Source organism: Haliotis rubra, unplaced genomic scaffold (genome assembly GCF_003918875.1).
Source record: "Haliotis rubra isolate DU_JTF1 unplaced genomic scaffold, ASM391887v1 Scf39, whole genome shotgun sequence".
Lineage (NCBI taxonomy): Eukaryota > Metazoa > Mollusca > Gastropoda > Lepetellida > Haliotidae > Haliotis > Haliotis rubra.
In genome coordinates this window covers 1,882,194-1,903,070 of record NW_025767068.1, presented here as the reverse complement: position 1 = coordinate 1,903,070, position 20,877 = coordinate 1,882,194, and the positions used below count along the sequence as shown (strand labels likewise).

The 20,877-nt window shown below is 42.1% G+C and overlaps 1 protein-coding gene across 2 annotated transcripts in view; it reads right to left on the bottom strand.

The window, feature by feature from the left end:
• The window catches only part of LOC124286706 (netrin-1-like), a 71,151-nt gene extending 51,905 nt beyond the window's left edge, over nt 1-19,246 (bottom strand). The window contains exon 1 of one of the 2 annotated variants that reach the window (XM_046723128.1): nt 17,605-19,246. In XM_046723128.1, coding sequence (XP_046579084.1) covers nt 17,605-18,637 — 1,033 coding nt within the window. In that variant the 5' untranslated portion in view covers nt 18,638-19,246. The remainder of the gene's footprint in view (nt 1-17,604) is intronic. The other variant, XM_046723129.1, reaches the window with a different exon arrangement.
• Between the last annotated feature and the right edge of the window lie 1,631 nt (nt 19,247-20,877).

Here is a 20,877-nt window from a genome sequence, read left to right as displayed (position 1 = left end):
GTGAAGAAGCCTTTCCCTTATTCCCACTACGGTGATCTAGACGATACACCTCATGTCGCGTATCAATACCATGAAGGCGTCAGCATCAACAGAGGTCGGCATATGCTAAATGTACATACAAACAGAAAACGTAAACGCTTGACAAGAAACAGATAGTCAGACAACAATGTAATTAATTGCCCATGTGGTAAGAGCTTCGGGGTCGCGCTTCAACCTGGTGAGGCACATTATGACTGGCAGATTTCTGAAACATTACAGAGCAGGCAGATCGCTGTCAATCGTTTAAACACCATGGCGAAATACTGACATACGTAAACATGCTTGATACACAGCAAAGTAACATCAGATACAGACACAAAGTCTTCAAAGGTTTGTCATAAAGCAGTCATCAAGAACTGCCTTCCATAAACGATACGCATGGCATCTTTCTCTTTGTCCTCAAACCCAAACGAAGGCAAGGCTCAGAAATCTAGTTGAGCTCCTATAAACAACTCTCCTTTAAGCGTTTACTTCTCCATGATGACTATTGTATTTGCTGAATTGAAGACATACTCGGAGGAATTGGCTATTCATCTATGTCACCACCCGGATAATTGGCCAACTCCTAGACTCGGCATGAGATTCAGGTGCGAAATTCTCAACGCTCCCCGCTGGTGAATAACTTTCTATAACCGTTTTGCCACCAATTTGTAACAATGTTATACTCATATCTCAGTGTAGATGCCCAGACTTCAAACAATAGGGCTGACTTTCGACGCTTATGAAACTTCTCAGTTGGTTTGCCTTGAAAGGTACAACTGGCAGCTCCTATTATTGCGACACTGGCAGCGACACGGTCACTTGGACAAAGACACATTCTCTTCCAGAATCTGAAGGAACCCAGAAGGCTCCTCCAGATCTACTCGGGACAATATCTCACAGTGGAGACGGGGGAATTGACCCCCTTCACCTTGAAACATCGCTGTATATCCCTCTTCATAAATAAAATGATGGACCATCCATTTGTCAAGATATAAGTAAAACTTGAGACTGCCTCTTGTCGGCCTTGTTGAGGTCTCTTCAAACACTGTGTAGCAACACAGTGGGTTGCCAGCAGGACCGTGACAGCTTCTATTGGTGCCCGACGGTCCCTAGCAAACATTTGATACAGGTTTATTGCCGGAATTTAATCATTTGTGTTTGTTGTCAGTTTTTGGCGCAGCATGTTTGGGGGCTATCGTGTATTTCAGCTGTCACCGCAGGGTAGAGTGTTCGTATGGGGAGCTAGCCTCCGCCAGAGATGCTCTCTCGGTCGGGGACACAGGGACAAGTTCATCAGACGTCAATCCTGGTCTCAGCTTACCTTTCAATGAAAGAGAGCTTTTGGGGCCGTGTATCGGACTCTTGAATAAACATTGTTATAAATAACTCTCTCTCGTTCACGTGTCTGTCGCGTCTTCATCCAACCAGAATGAAGCCTAAGAAGCAATCATGGTGTCAAACGACACACTTGGAGTATTTGTCCAGTGCGACCCAAGGTACGTCCTGCGGTCAGACCCATGTCTAGGTAGCGTGTAGGGTGGGACAGATTACTGAGAACAAGTCTTCAGGGAAGCCTATCTCCTATTTCAGGCTTGATCTTTGATTAATACCTCATTTCCGATGAATTTAAACTGAACAGCCTGCATTCATACCAAGCGCTGGTCCTTCTCCAATCTCGTGTACAAATATAACGCAACATGAGCCGTCTTAATTCCGGGCTTTTCACTTCCTCTCGGATAACACCACCTCTGCCCTGTGTCATTTATACACGAGCCTTGCTCTTTTTACAAACAGAATGTGTTTGCTCGCGAAATATGTTCCATAAATCAGAATGGGAATTTTATTAAAAAACTGGCGTTGCTGTAGCTGATTAATGAATGTGCTTGCAGGTTTGGGCCAACCCGTATCAGATTCTGACTGCAGTTGGAATTCCGATCCAACACAATCGTGTATGATCAAATGCCGAGGTTGACATGCCTGGCAGGACACATTCGTTTCTTGACAAACACTCTCTGAATCCATGGTATAATCCCCAGTCCCCAGGCCCTACAAGATCAGCTGCTTTAGGTATTTAATGACTGAAATAAATTGACCAATGAAATGCTCAACCATGGATATGATTCTGTGTCTCGGGACACGTTTTGACTGCTATAAATCAGAAGACTACATCGTTTCATACCACTTTCCATTAACCGTGCATCTCCTCCCTTGAATAAAGTAAAACCCTCCTCTTCAGCACCAGCGTGCTTTTTGCGTGGGGGCAGGAGAAACTGCTTTATCAGAAATAGTAAATACGATATTGTGTCAAATATATTTCTGTTACTCCTACTTATATCTTTCTGTTACTCCAACAAATAACTTTCCCCCTACTCCTACAAATACGTTTGTGTTACTCGTAAAAGTACCTTTGTGTTACTCGTAAAATACCTTTCTGTTCCTCCTAAAAATACCTTTCTGTTACTCCAACATAACACACTGTCTCGACGTCACATATGACGCTGAAGACATCAACAGTCGTATTATGCACCAAACCGCCCTTTAACAATACTCAGCTAAACCGAATCCTCTGCATAAAATCAAATAGCGTTCCTTAATGTTAACATAAAATGTCTTCTTCTTCCCCTCTTTAGAGACATGTTGTCACTAGCATAATCTGTATAACCTTTACATATAAGCATCGACAGACAGCACTATAACATACAGGAAAGGCAGCATAAAGTACTTTACAAAACCATGCATTCATTCAATGTGAATACAAAACCATACACAAACCTCAATGCTAATTGGGTAGCTTTTTAAACGTGTTATTACCTAGGTCTCGAAGTGAATAATGGTGATGTCACCCAGTACACAACACACATGAAGGTGCGATGACCTCACCCATCTTGACATCACAAAACAACAGTGCTTGACAGTCTGAAAACAACGTGTGGGTAGAATAATAGAAATATTAGGTAAAGGAAAACAGGGAAGGCAGATAACGGCGTTATACATGTCAACGTTGGCACACGCCATTCCACTGGGCGCTTGTTGTGGTGGCTCGGCTTGCCAACATGTCCCTGGCGGCGTGTTCCCGACCCTCCATACACACTCGGAGATGGAAGAAGTAAGGGAGGGGATTTTAATGAGGTCTACTGCCGGAACTGACAACATGTCGGGCGTTTGTAGAATGTGTGAGAACCAGTCAATGGGTTAACCAGTAGCGATAAGATGTTACAAATGTGAGAAGATGCGTGCGATACAAGTGTCATGCGTCAACAAGCATCATTTCTTAGAAACCTTCGGGTACCTCATCTTTAAAGTAACCGTTTTCACATGGTATAGTTATTGTTATGTATAGGGAGAATTATGTTATGTTTGTGAGTGTTTTTCTCATCTTTGAGTAACATTTAAGAATAGAGAATGCAGCTTTTGACAAAAACGTATTTATGATTAACTTTGTTACTGCACCGATTGTATTTTCAGGTGTTGATCGTCCATATTACCTCCTCATTTGTGAATGAGTGAGTTTAGTTTTACGCCGCACTCAGCAATATTCCAGTTATATGGCGGTAGTCTGTAAATAGTCGAGTCTGGACTAGACAATGCAGTGATCAACAGCATGAACATCGATTTGCGCAATTGGGAAGCAATGACATGTGTCAACCAAGTCAGCGAGCCTGACCACCCGATCCCGTTAGTCGCCTCTTACGACAAGCATGGGTTGCTGGAGATCAATTCTAACCCGGACCTTCATGGGTAGCCTCCTCATTTGTAACAGTATCACAAAGATTTACCGGATGCATACATACTGAACTGCCCTGAGTAACCACTGAGTAGCCATGAGAAGGACGACAGAAGACTAGTTGGACATTGTCCTATAAGTCTATAGAACATTGGTGACACGGACACCGTTAGGTGGCTCCACACACTTTATGATGCCACTTGTATATACAACCAGCAGAAGTGATTACACAAACCTTTTCGTCTCGACCATCTCATCTATTTCATTATAGATATGTACACATGTATTTTCTTAACTGACCTATAATTTATTACCCTGTGAGTTGTGAAATATCGTTTATACATAGAGCGAATGCCTTATGAAGTTGAGAAAGGAAGATATATAGTTAATTTCTTTAAAGATTATCATAATTTCACTTTGCAGTCGTTTCATGTGAACTCAAAATAATAAGCTTCTGAAAACATATATTTTCGAAATGTTAGTTTAAGATATCTTTGTTTGAAAAACGAACGAAAATAAATAGATTTTTCTGGAACATATGTATTGCATCCAGATGAAAACGAGAGATATTTCACACCAAACACTGATTATCTGCCCTTTGTTTTCATTGCGTTAGAAATACAAACACATGCACCTTTTTCAGCAGCAGCAATAGTTCCGATCCCCATGGAGACAGTAATGCGATGAATCACGTGACCCAACATATCACTCCAATCGAGATAACTCCGCCACAGAAGACTAAAGGGTCAAATTAGAGATGTGTGATGTTTGCAAAATATAAAAGTTATCTTTCCAGGTCGTTCTGAGTGATAGTGAAAAAATACCGAAACCCCCTTGCAGAAGATGAATGAACCAACTTTCCTAAGTATGAATGAAACATGAAGCCAAGCAGAATGAACTGTAATTAACATGACGTCACTTCCTGCAGGACGTCTTGCCTTTTTGTAATGAACATGACGTCACTTCCTGCAGGACATGTCTTGCTTTTTGCAAACACCTGATGTCGTCACTACCTTTCAGTGACTCAGTTAAAATTCGTTACTAATTTGCCTTTTCGTTTATGGAATGTTTCAGCAGATAGTCGGAGGATCATTATTCTTCAGCATTGAAGGTTTGAATTCGATTGTTAATCGTCCCAACTACAACTGTCCAGTTTTGCACAAACAACGCCTTTGCCCTTTTGAAGACATTTGTAACAGACTAAACTAAAATGTCACCACACATGAACAGGTTGTGAAGACAGGGATTCACATGCTGTAAGTAGGGCATGGTTGCAGTAGTGTTCTGCAGTAATTGTGATAAATGCATGGCATCTCAAAGACATATGCATTACGCTGAACTCCACAAAGACCATTAACTGGCACTGTTTGCCAAAACTGAGAGTCCCGGTCAAAGTTTTTCTCTTGTCCGTACAGCTAAAACATGGCAATTCAGTTTAAACCCTGCTCGTACTATTCAAAAACAATGTTACCACTCCATGAAATGAGTTCCAGTTCAGAGAGTAATCTACAGTTTTACGGCGATTCTTGCATTATTCAAGACCCTCGGTATTGCCAGGACCAATCGCCACTTTGTACTCGTGTTGGGAGTCGAACAGGTATTCGGCCAGCGATTACAAAGCAGTGTTTCAGAATCCATTTAATAGACCCACATTTCCCAATATTTGCCGACACAGGATGACGTGGATGAGACGAGTGGCTGGGTGCGTCTCATCATTGTCTTGGACAGATACTTATGTTATCAATCACCGGTCAGTCCCGGTCATCTACAGACGTCCAGGACGTAGCCGGCTGCAGCCTAAACATGGTTCACTCACTCACTGTCCTCAAAACTACGCACGGAAGAAGATAGGTTTATCACCAAGACCTCCATACAAGACAGATACAAGACAGATACAATAAACACAATATAAAACGGCAGAAGAAAATTGCGCCAATTGAATTAAACGCTGGCTGTCTCCCAATATTCAACTTTACAAATGACGTTACCCTGTTTGACGCCGTGCCAGTCCAGATAACGTTCGTGGCTGATTCAACCTGGAGACAGGGATTGCCTTTGATGGTTCCTACACTTCCAATCTATCGCCGAAATACAAGGTGGGCCAAATCCCGCTCCACCCTCCCGGGGATTCTGGCCCTTCGTTATAAGCATAATACTGATATTTGTGTTGCTTATTATCTGTACTTCAGGATGTGCGTCAATGTTATGTATATGTTGCGGGGGCGCCGCAGAGATACCATCACCGCACGTGCGTTCCGCGTTCTAATGTTGTCCCCTGTGACCCACCACCAGCTTTAGCAATGGCTGGAAGCTTGAGAAAGAACATTTCCGGGTTTAAAGCTCTCCTTTCTGCGTATCATCACGGTGTTCTAACTTGTCATCGTTAAAGTAGCAAGTAGATGAGATACGCACATAAAGTAGACAACATCTACATCTATACGGCAATATCGCTGCAGAAACAAGAGAAAAACGCCTGAAAGTGTTTCCTGATACACTGAAGCAATAATCTTTTGGAGTTATATGTGGCTTGTATGTGTGGCAAAATATGACATAACCAGGTGATAAAAAGTTGGGAAATGTTATTGATCAGCACAAAATGAAATAAAGTAGAACGGAATGAGCTATAAATCTGAAGGAAGAGGCAGAGGAAGCGATGGATGACAACATCGAAATCTTGAAAATCAGTCGGAAAATAAACACCCGTCCAAGACATGGGGCACGATACCAAACCATTCAAAATGTGTTGCTGCTGGTTTATAGCATCATTGATGAGCATTATCTTTGATTGTGAAGGTCCACCAGATGATTGTACTGGCAAACCAAAGATTATAACCCAGGCTTAATTCTTATGACATGAAGAATTTGGCTTCTCAAAATGTACTCAAGCTCGGATTCGAACCTGGAATGTTAGCGTGACGAGCGAGCGTTTACACTACTGGATTACCCTCACACGAGGGGAAACGGCAAGGAAAGCAGCAGGGAAACGGACAGAATAATCTGAGGCATGTTTGTTCTGAATGCTGAACTCCGTACGTCGCACATTCCGGCGAGCAAAGGCTCCAGCAGTGGCTCAGACAGAGGACCAAACTACAGCACTCTATGTTTCTGTGGCACGAACCTCCATTGTCAGTACGACGAGATACTGTAATGGAAAGGTTCCATTGTTTATACTCGTTCAAAACAGAAGGGGAAAGCGCCAACAGAAAAAACCAGACCCGAGAATAAAGTACATTCTCAACTCATAACATCAACACTTCCAATGTACATGGCATGTCATCACTATGGAGATCAGTTGGTATAGGAGAACATACTGCACTTTATCACAGAAGAATGCGCGGAAACAAACATGAGAAGTGTGTAAACGTAACATATGGAACTATCACGTGTCACGGGGAGTCTTGGAGGAAACGTGTCTTGTCAAGATAAAACACCCGGGAACATGCACGGAACACAGGCACGGCGGATGTATGTTCCTGAACATTGATATCAACATATTTATTGCTGTTGATGATGACGATGGTTGCACTCTCGGTGCCGATGCAGCATGTACCGCCGAGTGAATGGAGGATGCTGTGACAAGAGGCTATCACCATCTGCATGTTCCACACAAAACCTAATGGAATATTCTCTTGTGATAAGAGGGTTGCATAATGATGTGCATCAACGTAGCGCTGGGGTCAGTAATACATCTGACAAGTCTAACGGCAGCATTCCGGTCATTACCTAAACCTAGACACACTACATTTGAGTGTTGTACACGTGTAATGGGTAAAGAGTGTTGTCCTTTTCACGTTGGTATCAACGGGACTTAACATTTAACATCGCAAGGTAGAAATGAATTTTTGAGAGAAAGCTGTACCCACAGACACAAAGAATGCTGAAATACTTCAGTTACAAACAAGATTCATAACAGAATAACCCATAAAGTGAAGTGTTGCCTCAGACATATCAAGATGTGTGGCACTTATGGGGGATACACTTAAATCGTGAGAAGATAACATCACTGGACCAATTGAATCTGTTACCACCTCCGAGACGGTTATGTTATTATAGGCCACAACACACAGAGCTCAACTGATTTCTTGCAGGAGTCATAGCAAGTCTGTTTTGCCAGTCAATGAACAAACCCTAGCATTTTATGGTAATCTGCTCTTTTCTGCACCACTGGTTACTCACAGATATAGCCCGCGATAAGAGCGCCTAACAGATTTATGTTCTGACGCGGAGCAAACGTACCCTCTCATCCTCCTGCGGCTTCTCGCACCTACAGCAGAGAATTTACCGTAAATCTGGTCATTTCTACATTTATCACTAGAATTGACCATTTAGTGGCATGTGGTGCCAATTCTGTTAATAATGTATATTCTTATCTCGCCTAAAAAGCATGGATGAATCAGTCTTCGTGTACCGCCGACACGACTGACGGTCGATATGTAACTAGTGCTAATGGTAACAGTATATTTGGAGAGCTATCTTCACGAGCGAGCGAGATGTAAAAGTGATACTAGTTTTAAAGGCGGATCGAGATGTTATCGCCCAGCCTCACAAGCCGTTCAATCTGCGGCCTGCGTCAAGGTGCGAAACTCCACGCTTTACTGATTTAGCTCCGTGTACAACTAGATGGCATAGTTGATAATTTCTCTTTATAGTAAACAGACTTGATTCCACAGTTAATTATAAGCCCCGGAGAACAGCCAGGCCGGTGAAGAGATCGCTTGAATCGGATCTCGGTGATACACTTACGTAGCGAAGCATCAAAGGGGCATCTTCCCGGCCGAACCTAAATACGATGACATAAAATTGCAAATGGCGCTCGTCCTTTGTTATGGGGTATTCATCTCCGAATTTCGTATCCTTTACGTTTATGTGACCTTTTATTTCAACATTTGAACCCTTAATCGAATATCAATTGGTACTGTGGATATAATGGCCAGGTATATAGCGGTGGAACACATCCCCCGCAGGGTGCAACAGTGATTAGCACACGCTTAAAGCTAAAAGTTAATCCATGCATTATCCGGGCTGTGACCGAGCATCTTTGCGCCCCGACTAAGTATAGCGATATCATGTCATATGGGTCAGATTTTCGCGGTAGAGTGTTCAGTTGGAAGCGGAATATGACTTGTTGCCAACCATCGTTTCAATTTTAACAAAGAGGTATACCTAGGTACACATTTTCCTTGGAATCATGACACGATAACCAACAATTACGCACATAAATAAATAAATATAAAATAAATAAATATAAATGAATAAATATATAAAAAAACTGACGCATTCCCTTTGGTGTAATATATGAATGTATCACTGAAGATCAGTGATGACACCAGGTGTTCGCGTAAAGGGTAAGCATGTCCTACCCGACTGGTAGCACCCGTCATTAAAAGGTTGCCTAAGAATGGGGGTAAATATATAAATAGATATATTTTCATGAAATTAGATGATAGATTAATATTGAGAAAGGGAAAACATTTGCAACCTTGGTAAAGGTAAGTTGTAGTTTGACGCTCATATTCGTAGCTCTTCCACATCCTGGTCAGTCGCGGAGCTGAGTGGTTAAAGCGTTCGCTCGTCGAACCAACGATCTGGGTTCGGATCATATTGATAATACAACGTGTGACGGTCAGCCTTGGCTTATCTATCGTTATATCACTGACATAGCTAAATGACGTGGTCCAGTCTTCACGGTTATACATGTACCGCTATCTTTGTCGCCGTGAAAGACAACTATTTGCCTGTTGTTCTCCTCCCCCAGCACATGCAGTTCGTAACGCCATGTCGATACGTCCTCTGTTGTCAACAGGTTATTTATCCAGGCGATACGACGAGGGCGATAAAGCACGGCTATGTGGCCAACACTCGGCCAGATCCCCCCTCGACAGTATACTGATTTGACAGAACTGAAAGCCATATAACTCTTCCCTATCACAACAAGCTAAGATTGAGTCGGGGTTGTGCCCAGAGTAAACACTACCCCAACGAATGTTCCAGCCAAATCTAAAGCTACCGAGTGAAGTTCAAAGCTGTACCGTGCCTGGTTCCGTGTAAACCTGTAGCCTGTGTGTAGTGGAGGACGGGGTTAAAGCCATTCCCATGTCTGTAGGTACAGACGTATCAAGAGAGCAAGATTTATTAAGATAGTTTTCAAGGGGCGTATTCTGTCTGCTTTAACACCTGAAAGCAATGCTGTCCTACTCCATACTGTTTTCTGTTTATGGGGTCAAGGGTTTTCGTCATAAATCTCTAATCTTGAATTATACGCGTCGTAATAGGCATTGGTCTTGAGTGAAAGACATTTCTGAACAGCTAAAATAAATAAGATATTAGATTTAGTAAAAGTTATACAAATATTCTAAACTTGTGACGTGAGTAGATGTACATTCTACTTTCGGTATTCCCGCATCGCAGTGAAATAACAAAACCAGTCAGAACCTATTCGTAGCAGGCAGTGTTCCTGAGCTTATGTTATATCAGTATTAATTTCCTCATTATCCCGATGAAACTCAAAGACTCCCTGCAGCAACACCCCTTGAGGGTTGGCTATAAAGTGCCAATAGACAGAACCTAGTCTTTATAATGCAAGTAATGGAGGCCCGTACGGGTGTTGGATTCAAAGGTTTATTCTGTAGTAGTCAGAGAAGAATAAATGTTGACGTCCTTCATGTACAGTTGTTCAATGCGACCTACTTGCAAACCAAACACACGCAAACAAACACAATGTGGGCATTACCACAAATAGCGGATTCGCTCGCACTTTTAAAACTTGCGCTAGTCGTGCCCGAAATAAAACGTATAACAGAGATATACGCATATCTTACCAATATCACATTCACATTTATGTTTCATAGAACACGAAATGTCATTAATCACTGAACATTTGCCATAATTCTAAGAGATATCAACAAATAAACAGTTAGTAGAATCACCTTAACTCCTTTGAATGACATTAGACAGCCTGTTTTGCATGATATTCATAGGTAATAGTTGTTTAGAGGGGAAAGAAATGTGGGGACTGATAACGTAGAATCGCACAAGTCTCTAAGGTAAAAAATAATAGTTTGAATCATAATTTCTTAAAAATAATAAATAAGAGACTGGGGTCCTTGGACTGTACTGTCCGCTTATCTAGACTTGCCTCTTTGAAGGATAGAATTACTATACATCCATGGGCTCAGCATTCAGCACTGCTTTAATGCAAGGCTACTGTGACCGGTACATCTTGACTGTCTTGTCCTAGCATCCAACACCCGGTGTCCTCACTGATGTGTATTCCTGTACCTGCCTGATATACTTGTATTTGCTATTTTGCATATTACGTCCAGCACATGGAATTTGTTTCGCCGTGGCGTTTTATGTCTATATATTTCATTTATATACATTGTATTTATTTTGAGTTAATTCTTTTCGAAAATGTTAAGTATGTGAGGAACTAAGTGTCTTCCTTTCAGGTACAAACAGGACATAAATATTAGGTTTACTCTGAGACCATTCAAACTATTTTACCACGTGTGCAATCAATTCTCAGTGTATTCAAAGAATGTGTCTAAAAAACCCTTTTAAACATCTAAGCATTTTCCCAGTCCCAGTAACGACTAAAGCGTTCTTTTCAGCAACGGGAATTAATTGAATTACACGGCAAGTATGGACATTTGTCGCGGGAGTTCGGGTTCCAATCCGCTCACATCGGATATTTCCGTAAGAATTTTCGGCAGTTTCCGACATCTAGGTGCAAATTATCGGGGATTGTCGTGGTTGTGTGAGAAGGTATCGTGATGGCCGAACAGGACGGACAAACAAGGAACGCTCATGTTTCCGCTTTGACTTCCATACTACAAAAATCTTTCCTGAACTTTGCTCATAAGCCTGGTACTACCTAAGCCATCGGTGTTTAGATAGAGCTAAGCTAAAAAACTGTATTTGGATTCTGTCTTGCACGGATCACGCTCGCCTATAACCCTTCTGTACAAACAAAACTATGGGGAACCCACTAAAATGTCTTTAATTGTGAATTTACCCGATGATGTATAAATTTAGAAGTGACAAAAACTGTGTGACGGAGCCACATGTTAATGCAACACAGTACGAGACACAAACTACTGTCGTTATATACGGGGGAAAGATGTTATCTTCGTGTATAATATACTTGCAAACACATATCCTTACAGATAGTTAATCCCAGGTTAAAGAGTACGCTGTCGTTTAGTGGATATGTTTACCGATAAAAACATACCTTTACTTACACCTAACCTTACTTCCAACTGGAACGCTGCAACTTATACAGGTAGGTTTTATATCTTCCATATTGCAAAGTAACATTCTGAGTACTTACGGTTTAAACAAATACCGACAACACGAGGCTTTACGTGAAATAAAGGTTGGGTGTGAAACGAGAAATCAAAAGAGTATTGCAGCGTATTGAGGAAGGAAACCGACTTCCTAAAGTCATTTGAACTCATTATACGACAATTAGAATAGCGACACATTTGAGCCTACGTGGTGTTCTGAGTCTGCGGCGGGTCTTCCTCGAACGCTGTGAACTGGTAGTACTGAATAGTTAAGTATTTTATACTACGCCCTACAAAATGAAATACCCGAAATAGCCATCAAAGGTATTACAAGTAGTAGATGGTGGAAACACGGAATTTATGGACTGAGACATCTCGACCCTCGCGTCGCATGGGGGTGTGGGTTGGGGTTGGGGTTGGGGTTGGGGTGTGGGTTGGGGTTTCGGTTTGGGTTTGGGTTTGGGTTGGGGTGGGGCCTGTCATATCCTTGTGACGTAGTGGAGAATGAGACATATTTTGTAACATGTTCCTCAGTATTTTCTTTAGTGTTATATTCAAGCACTAAATATGTATTTCCTGAAGATAAAATCAGTCTCTATGAAGCGTTTCATTGGAAGGAATAAAATACTTAAAACATTCTTAGCGAAAATACTTCCTTTTGAACAGACCGAAGCACGAAGAAATTATTTAAATGTTAGACGTGTTAAAGACTATAAAAATCCATTTTTCATTTACTTCAGTCGTTTTGACGGGGGTAAAATTGATACAATTTCGGCAGCATCTCTTTTCCAGAATATTGACCTTCACCGCAACTCGGGGGGAATGTGTCTTACTCCTTACAGTGTTTGCTAAATTGGACCAGCATCTTTGACTAAATGATTCAGATATTAGACAAGACAAATACGCAGGGTCGGGAAGGATGGGGCATGAGGGTCACGTGGTGAATCCCTACCCTTGCTGGGGTGGCAAGGTTCTCTCTAGGTCTGCAGAAACGCATTTGTTCTGGGGTAATGGGGGGAAACCCACCAACTATCGGAGATCTCGGTTTACCTCCCTACATTGTTACGACATGGACTCGCTTGTTTTTTGTAACCTTCCTTCTCAAGTTAAACGAACAAGAGTGATTTCTCTGGCGGATGATACGCTTGCTTCACGTGGAATGCTTAAAACAGAAAACTCCTTCGGCAAGACGTAACAGAAACCTACCTTTTTCAACAAATTAGATTGGTGGAAAACTCGCTTGTGACATGTAATAAACAAGTGTATAAGTGCTATCGTCTTGGATGGGATGATGCCGGCTGAACTTCCTATAGGATGTTATAACCGATAAATACTGTCATGCTTCCACTCACAAGAACAGCTGATAATTCATGTTTTCCCCAAACAAACCACATCAAACGTGTGTGCTTTCTCTCATATTAGATTTTATAATTAATTGTACGCGCCTTCGCTAATAATTTGTTACTCTTTATCATTTTATACACAATACATATCGAATTTAATACTACATACATACAACATGTATTATTTTTCTTTATCATGGCTACTTGGTGAATAAATACGAATGTTTGTAGTAAATATATCTACTGGTATATAAATTTTGTCGTTGCGATCACTTGATCCATTCATGTTTTACAAAATGAAATAAGCCGCATTTATTTGAATATTTGAATTTCTATTAAGAAGTATTTTTATCCAATATGGAAGTAAATTTACACTGATCGTGATATTAAATATTTTTCAGTAACTTGCGTCATTTTATGAAATCCGCTTCACTGAAGTGAATTAATTAATCAGACGAACCTAATGCAGCCCATTATCAAATATGGTAATCGCCAAGTAGCGCTGTAATTACACGCATGGCTATTACGTAATTGTAGAACTAAATGAAAGATAATCCCGGGTTTGGGGGCTGGAAACAGGGTGATTTAACAGAACTCCAATTACTTTGTCTATCATCTGTTTATTTTCATCCGTCATCTTCTGTGAAGAGTTTTGTCCGCCCCATCTGGGCGTCTTGTCAACTCAATCCAGTGTCCATCCAGAGCGTTCAATACTGTGACAATGCAGACGTTTCTCATTTGGCTTAACATCAACAAATCGCAGTCTATTGAAAGACTTAATTTTCCAAAATCAATTACTGCACATGGCTAGTTTCTGAATAAACTTTGCTATCTGTAAAATGTGATTGCTTTCTGTGAATGTGTGATTTAACAGCTGGGAAACCGGCGGAAGAATCGCATAATTTTCAAAGTGAACAAATCCGTGAAAGTCGATAGAATCTTCCGAATGACCGCATCAACCACAAGGCGATTATCCCGCCGCGAGGAAACGTAGGTCGCCATTTCAGCGATTGCTAAACTAGCCAGCTGTCACGGGTGATTATTTAATGCCCCGTGTTTAACAAATTAGTCCATCAGACAGCACTGTTTGTTTTAGCTTGAGACACAGTCGCTACGTTCACCTCCGTGCTGTTTTATCGTCCGTTCACTCGGCAAGCAACGACCCCTTGTCACATTCGCGCCAGATAGGAGTAATGATGGCGAATTGCTAAGGTTGGAGCCATGAACTTAACACCTCCGCTGATAATCTAGCATAGCAAACTAGCATGTGCATACCCTAGCAGTGTTGAGGGGAAATACAAGATGGCCATTAATAAAATAACGCCACTGTATGACAGGGGCATCTACTCTCGCCTCTCGGAGTTACAACGTTTATGCGGGATTATAATGATCCCACACTCAAATTACGCCCGATATCCGGTTAATCTGGTATAAACCTCGTGCGTTCTCGAGTGGATGGGACATGATATGTTCTAATGTCGATAAAATTCGTACAAATTGTTCACAGTGTTTAAACTGTGGAAGTAGAGGTGTTAGTTACAAACTTTTTTGGCCCCGTTGTGTGTAACCTCGGGCTACGTTTCATGACAGCTAAATATGTTTATTTGCGCCATTGTTTCTGACCACCTTTGTAACTGTAAGCAAGATTCCCCGACATCCAAGAAGATGTTTGAACTTTCATCATTGTTCGCTCTAGACTTCTGCACCTTTCTTTCAACAAAAACATTCATCTAATTTTTACTTAAATATATAGGATGTGCATCAAATTATCTGAATATTCGACATACACCAATTTGTATTTGACAGAAAAAGCTTTGTGAAATTTATTTAATTCTGTTTTTTAGCATAACTGTCAATTGAATTTAATGTCAAATCTGAAGCAAGAATAGGGTAAGGGAAAGACGTAAAAAATAAGAATGCATCATTTAGCATTTAAAATTTGTTGAAACAAATTAAATGTAATCTTTTATAAAAATAATTACATGATGAACGACTTTTACGTCGTTTTCTTGAGCTGAAGTCAAATTAATTTCACATGTGTTTCAGAGATTAAAATCCCATCACTGTGACATCGCATTCTTAAACTGTCTTTAATTTACATATCATCGAGCCCAAAGTCACAACTTCCTAACCCCCTGGGTACAAAATCCCGACCCCTTCCTGCACTGATCCCCACCCCAGCTGTGCCACTCCCCCGACCCCCGGGCACAACGCATCGGGGTCAATAAATGACATTCACGTCACCACATGATATTCTGTCCCTTGAGAGCTTATCACGCACGTGTGATTCTACCTCGACACAGTAGTAAGATCTGCACATGGGGTCAGGGCTGGGGGTGCGGGAAGTAGCTGCGGGTGGGGGTAATGTGAGAAAGATGGGTGCCATAATCCGTGTAATTAGTTTGGCGTATTGAAATATTGGCATCAGTATCTCTGGAGGAATGCCTTTACTCGGTTTATGCCCGCGCTATGGTTTATTGCAGTAATAAAATTATTTTCTTATTAAGATTTCCAATTAATCACCAAATAATATCTTCCCCAGTCACTTCCACTAATTTGTTTAGAGTTCGATGGTTCCACATCACCCGACAGGACTAACAAATTAAACAAGTATTATTGCTTAGATTTTGTAATGATAAATATATACTTGATACTGTGCGAATCAAATGCTGAGATTATAGAAAGCCTGGGTGCGGTGGGCAAGGCTACACGGCGTGTGGGTACGGGGGAAAGGTGGGGGAAGTGGATGAGGGTGGGGTCACGTTTCCTTAACGCAATACAAGTCATCCTCTGGCCTCCAAGGGCCTTTGCTGTTTCCGGTACAAAAAATATGAAATGTTTGCTTGTTAAAATTTACACTTTGTGTGTGCATGTGGTTCCCAGAGCAGATGTGTCGGTTATTGGTGAAGCAGATGCGGGCATGGCAGCCTGCCGCTCGCTGTACACAACACGTGCATCGCGCCCATCAAATTCGCCATTGTTTGTGGAACCTTGTGTTTTAGTGAATTTTCAAGACAGTAAATACCTATGCTACGGAATATATAAACCTTATAACTAGGTTTATAGTTCAAATGTTCTAGTTTCAGACGGTTTATGACGTGAATCTCTTTCTAAGCTGTTGTGGAGGAGATTTCGACAATACCAACCTGGTATTTCCATTTCGAGTTATTTCTGCAAATGGTGAAAGAATGCGATATAGTGCTAACCCAACACCAAAACTGAATAAACGACTTTCGTGCTGCAAAACCCCCATTAACACTCCTATAACGATGTCAATACCACGAGGTGCCGTTCGCCATCCTGTCAAAGAGCCAGTCGACATAGATTATTTTCACAACGCCACTTCCAGCTCCCAATGTATACGTATTCCTACAACTCAATAACATCCAAATCTAGATAAGAACTGGTTAATTTCGAAAACGTAGACGCAGTTTATGTAATTCATGTTTGTGCTTTCCTGTTTTTCTACACTGTACGTATGTACACGTTGTACGGGTGAAAATGTTGAAGACACAACTCGCTCCCGTGAAACAGGCCCCGTGAAAGATTTATCTGTGAGAAACGCGAGAAGCCGAAAACAGGTGTTATCGGAAAGTTGTGCACAGACACATCTGAGAACCTTTCTACATTTTCGCATTACAAATTTTATACACTTTTCTCATACATTATGGCTGTAATATAAAAACTCCCGTCAAAATATGACAGATAGGTGCCTATGAAGGACCATCGGAAGAATGCAAGATGCTTCATATCACAAAATACGAAAATATTTCATTTCTGAAGATTTTTTGAGAGGTTTATCGTAAACCGCCTTCCCAGAAGTACGGCCTATTGACATGGAAGTACTAACCACAGAGTCGATTTATATATTTATATTATCACTTGATAAGATGACTGAACTTTAACTTTAGTTGTGGTTTATAGTCGTATTTCCTTCTTTTGTGGCTGAAGATAAGTCTATGATTAGAAATATTTTATTTGTATTTTTTACTCATTAGTTTAATATATGCTTGTATTTTATAAATATATTTAGTTATTTTGATGTCTATATGTAAACAACTAGTAAGGTTATATTAAAGTGATTCCTTCGTAGAAATATGGACATTACGTTACATGTGCTCCGTATTTCACACTTCCACTCAGCTATGTTTAGACTCTAGTAAATGGTTGTTGCGCCTGTAATAAATATCAACAAGTTAGAATGAAACAAAAATATTAATATTGAACTTACCAACACACTCATTAGTTTCTCCGGGGGTGGCCCGTGCCCATGGGCGGTCATAATGGAATGGCTTACACTTCTCACAGTCGTACCCTGCGGTGTTGTGCCTGCAGTCACAGGCCAATCTCCCATCGCGATTTGGAATGCATTGAGAAGCGTGACCGTTACATTTACAACGGCCACCGACGGCGAAGTCGCTCAGAGCGTAGTAGTAACTCTCCCTGGCCCCCTCGTCATCCTTCGTTTCATCACCGTAGGTATTTAATTTATTAAACACAATCATAATATCCGTGGCGGTTACCCAGTCCTGAAGAACGGGGCTGTTGTCGAAATCCAGAGCCGATGGACGTCCCTCCAGAGTGCTGAACCCCACCCGGGCCCCACCCAGGGGGTCGATGTTGCTGTAGGCCTCAGTGCACAAAGCTTTCTGCTCGTTGGCTTTAGTGACGACAGCGACGGCATCTTTGCTGTACATCTTCTTACAGTCGCTGGAGTAGTACTGAAAAGGTATCCATGTTTTACCATAGTCCATACTCTTAAAGATTGCCATAGAATCCGGCCGAGCAGAGCAGAACTGTAAACTGATGTATGTGAGCTCGTATTTTTTGTGCAAGGACAAGTTTAACGTGACATTCTGGGGGTACTGGACAAACGGCTCTGACATCCAGCAGGTGAGGTTGTTCGGGTTATTGAGGTCCGTCAGATATGACGGCGGGTGTCTGCGCTTGAGGTGATTCGCGTCACAGATAAAACAGTTCCTGATAACCTTCGCATCGTTGTCCGTTGTGGACTTGCAATACCTGCTCGGCGGAGAACCACAGGTGCTCGATGCCACCACTTCTTTACTAAAAGCAGCATTCTCAAAGTCTGGAACGCACCTCTTGGGTTTCTCATTTTCATCATAGCAAGGATCAGGTGGAGTTTGTTGACCCGCAAACATTTTGATGTAACCAGCGGAACACACGTACCCCAGGCAGAATACCAACACTAAATGTACCCGGAGTAGCCAAGTGCTACGACAAGTCCTAATATACACACGCATGGTGTTTGGTACACCAGGGTTGTATTTCACAAATAAAATCCCACTCTCGCTCCACGATCGGGAGAGTTAGTAGTGTAGAGCATTCACCGTACCCCTCTTTGGCCCGGTTAGGAATCCCAGAGCTGCTATAATCCTCGTCTGAGATGTTCACTCTTCCTGCGGTGCCTCTGTTACGGCAATGCCCCGGTTCACATTGGGCGGGAGTTACTTGTATCAATCCCAACACGTTCTGTGATATTCTCTCCCACAGCTCTACATTGAGGGGGCACGTGTCAACCCTTCCTACACCGACGGGGGAGAGTGAAATAATGCTACCGACACAGACGCCGGAGGATCTGACACCACGCGCGTGAGACTGCTAAACTGTGATCCCCACGCGCTCTGTGCGATGTTGTGGCCTCAAATGCTGCGACACTGTTGCTGCTAATTATGTACTTCTCGATCGTAATTCTCAGAGGCTGGACCTTCACGCCCGTGGTCTAACGTGGTGATAGATACTCGTATAGGTGTTCGCTGCTTCGGCGCGTAGTAGCCAAATGCCTGGACCGATACTCTATTAATTTGTGGCTGTATGTACGAGGAAGAGAGCAGTGATTGGCACGACTCACTGACTATACCTTGGTCCTGGGTAGCTGCACGCCGACACAAGGGGGTTGGCTCTACAGCTAGGCCACACATTGGCTCCGCCCCTTACTATTCAAGCTGTGTGTCATTCAAGTCTAATTACCAGTGTCCATTCACCGCTAGGCCCTCATTCTTTTACCAGCCATTGACTAACATGTCGAAAGAAATATGATGGGTCCACACGGTGTGTTTTAATCCGAATTGAGATTTGATAGCGGTTGTCGATCGGGGTATCTGGTATGCTGACTCAGGTTACAATGTAACCGACAGCTCAAGGTTGATAGCTACATGATTGACACATCCCCCCACCCCACCGACGCCCATCCCCCAGACCCCAGTCCCCCGTCTTGAGCTTCCTTGACCCAACACAGCCCGACCCCCTCCCCATTGCACACGTTATACCACACCTACAACGAAATACTACAAGTTTAAAGTGATTACAGATCTATATCGAGGTGTGTTTACACTTTCAGGTAGCTTGCAACTGGGTGAAAAATTAGTCGGTTACCTGTGAAATTTAACGCGCAGATCTCTACAGTAGCTGGGATATCTTTGACCGTAACTAAAACAAACAGAGGTTGAATAAACTTAAACTGTTTCCATTCGTGCTCCTGGTATTTATAGAGAGATCTCGCCGAGCGGAACGGAGCTTCTACAAAATACGCTAACCTCTAAAACAGGATAAGTCTCCGTGTGATACATATACATTTTCCTCTCCGGGGATATAAAATTTCAATGTTATCGCAATTTCCACTCTTCCTGTCGCATATCGCTGAAATACATTTCTCCCCCGACTGACTAGAAGCAAAGCCGTTGCCCCATACAAATCCAATCACCCAGAACGCCGGTCTCTACCCGATAGCTGCATCTACATACATATTGTTAGATGTTTAACTAATAGCCGTTTATTCACTATTATTTCACCTCTACCAGGTGCAAGAAGCTATCCCATTTCTATAGGTGTTTATACTAGTGCTGGGGCCGTGTTTCCAACACTCTTACACACTGAAAGTGACAGACCCGCCGGTGTATTTGTCCAGCTACCACCTGCAGAGAGCGACTCCACACCTTGCGTCCGTATCGCGCCTCCAGGGTCCCTACAAGCGTGAAAATATGTTTACACTTATCTTACAATCCGATAAGAGTGTGAGATAAGAAATAGACGACAAAGCGTAGGAATACTTGAAGTGTTGGTCGGGTATTGAGTATCGGCAATACAGACTTGTAGATTGCCACCTGGTTTAGCAAAGCCTTTAAATCACTCCAAGCTTTGAGTTGGGGGAACGGGCATGGCTATCACTGCTGAGCGATACTGTAGAAGTGAATTGACTTCTGTGGGGACTGAAATAAGGGGTGGATTTTAGCCTAAAGAGTTTGTATTGTAAATCTGTAGCAGATGGGACGTGTGGATCTATAGCTTTACTGACTTGAAACCTGGTTCGGACCCCCGTGTATGGTTTTACATGCGGATCTAGTTTGTATCGGTGTTTTTATATGTGCTTTGTGAACTACCCGGGCAGTGTTTGAAACCTGTCAAGGTTCATAATTTATGGTTTGCTTTGGTAATGCCAATATATTATGTAGAATTTACAAAATCGCTGAAAAAAGTGGTTAAA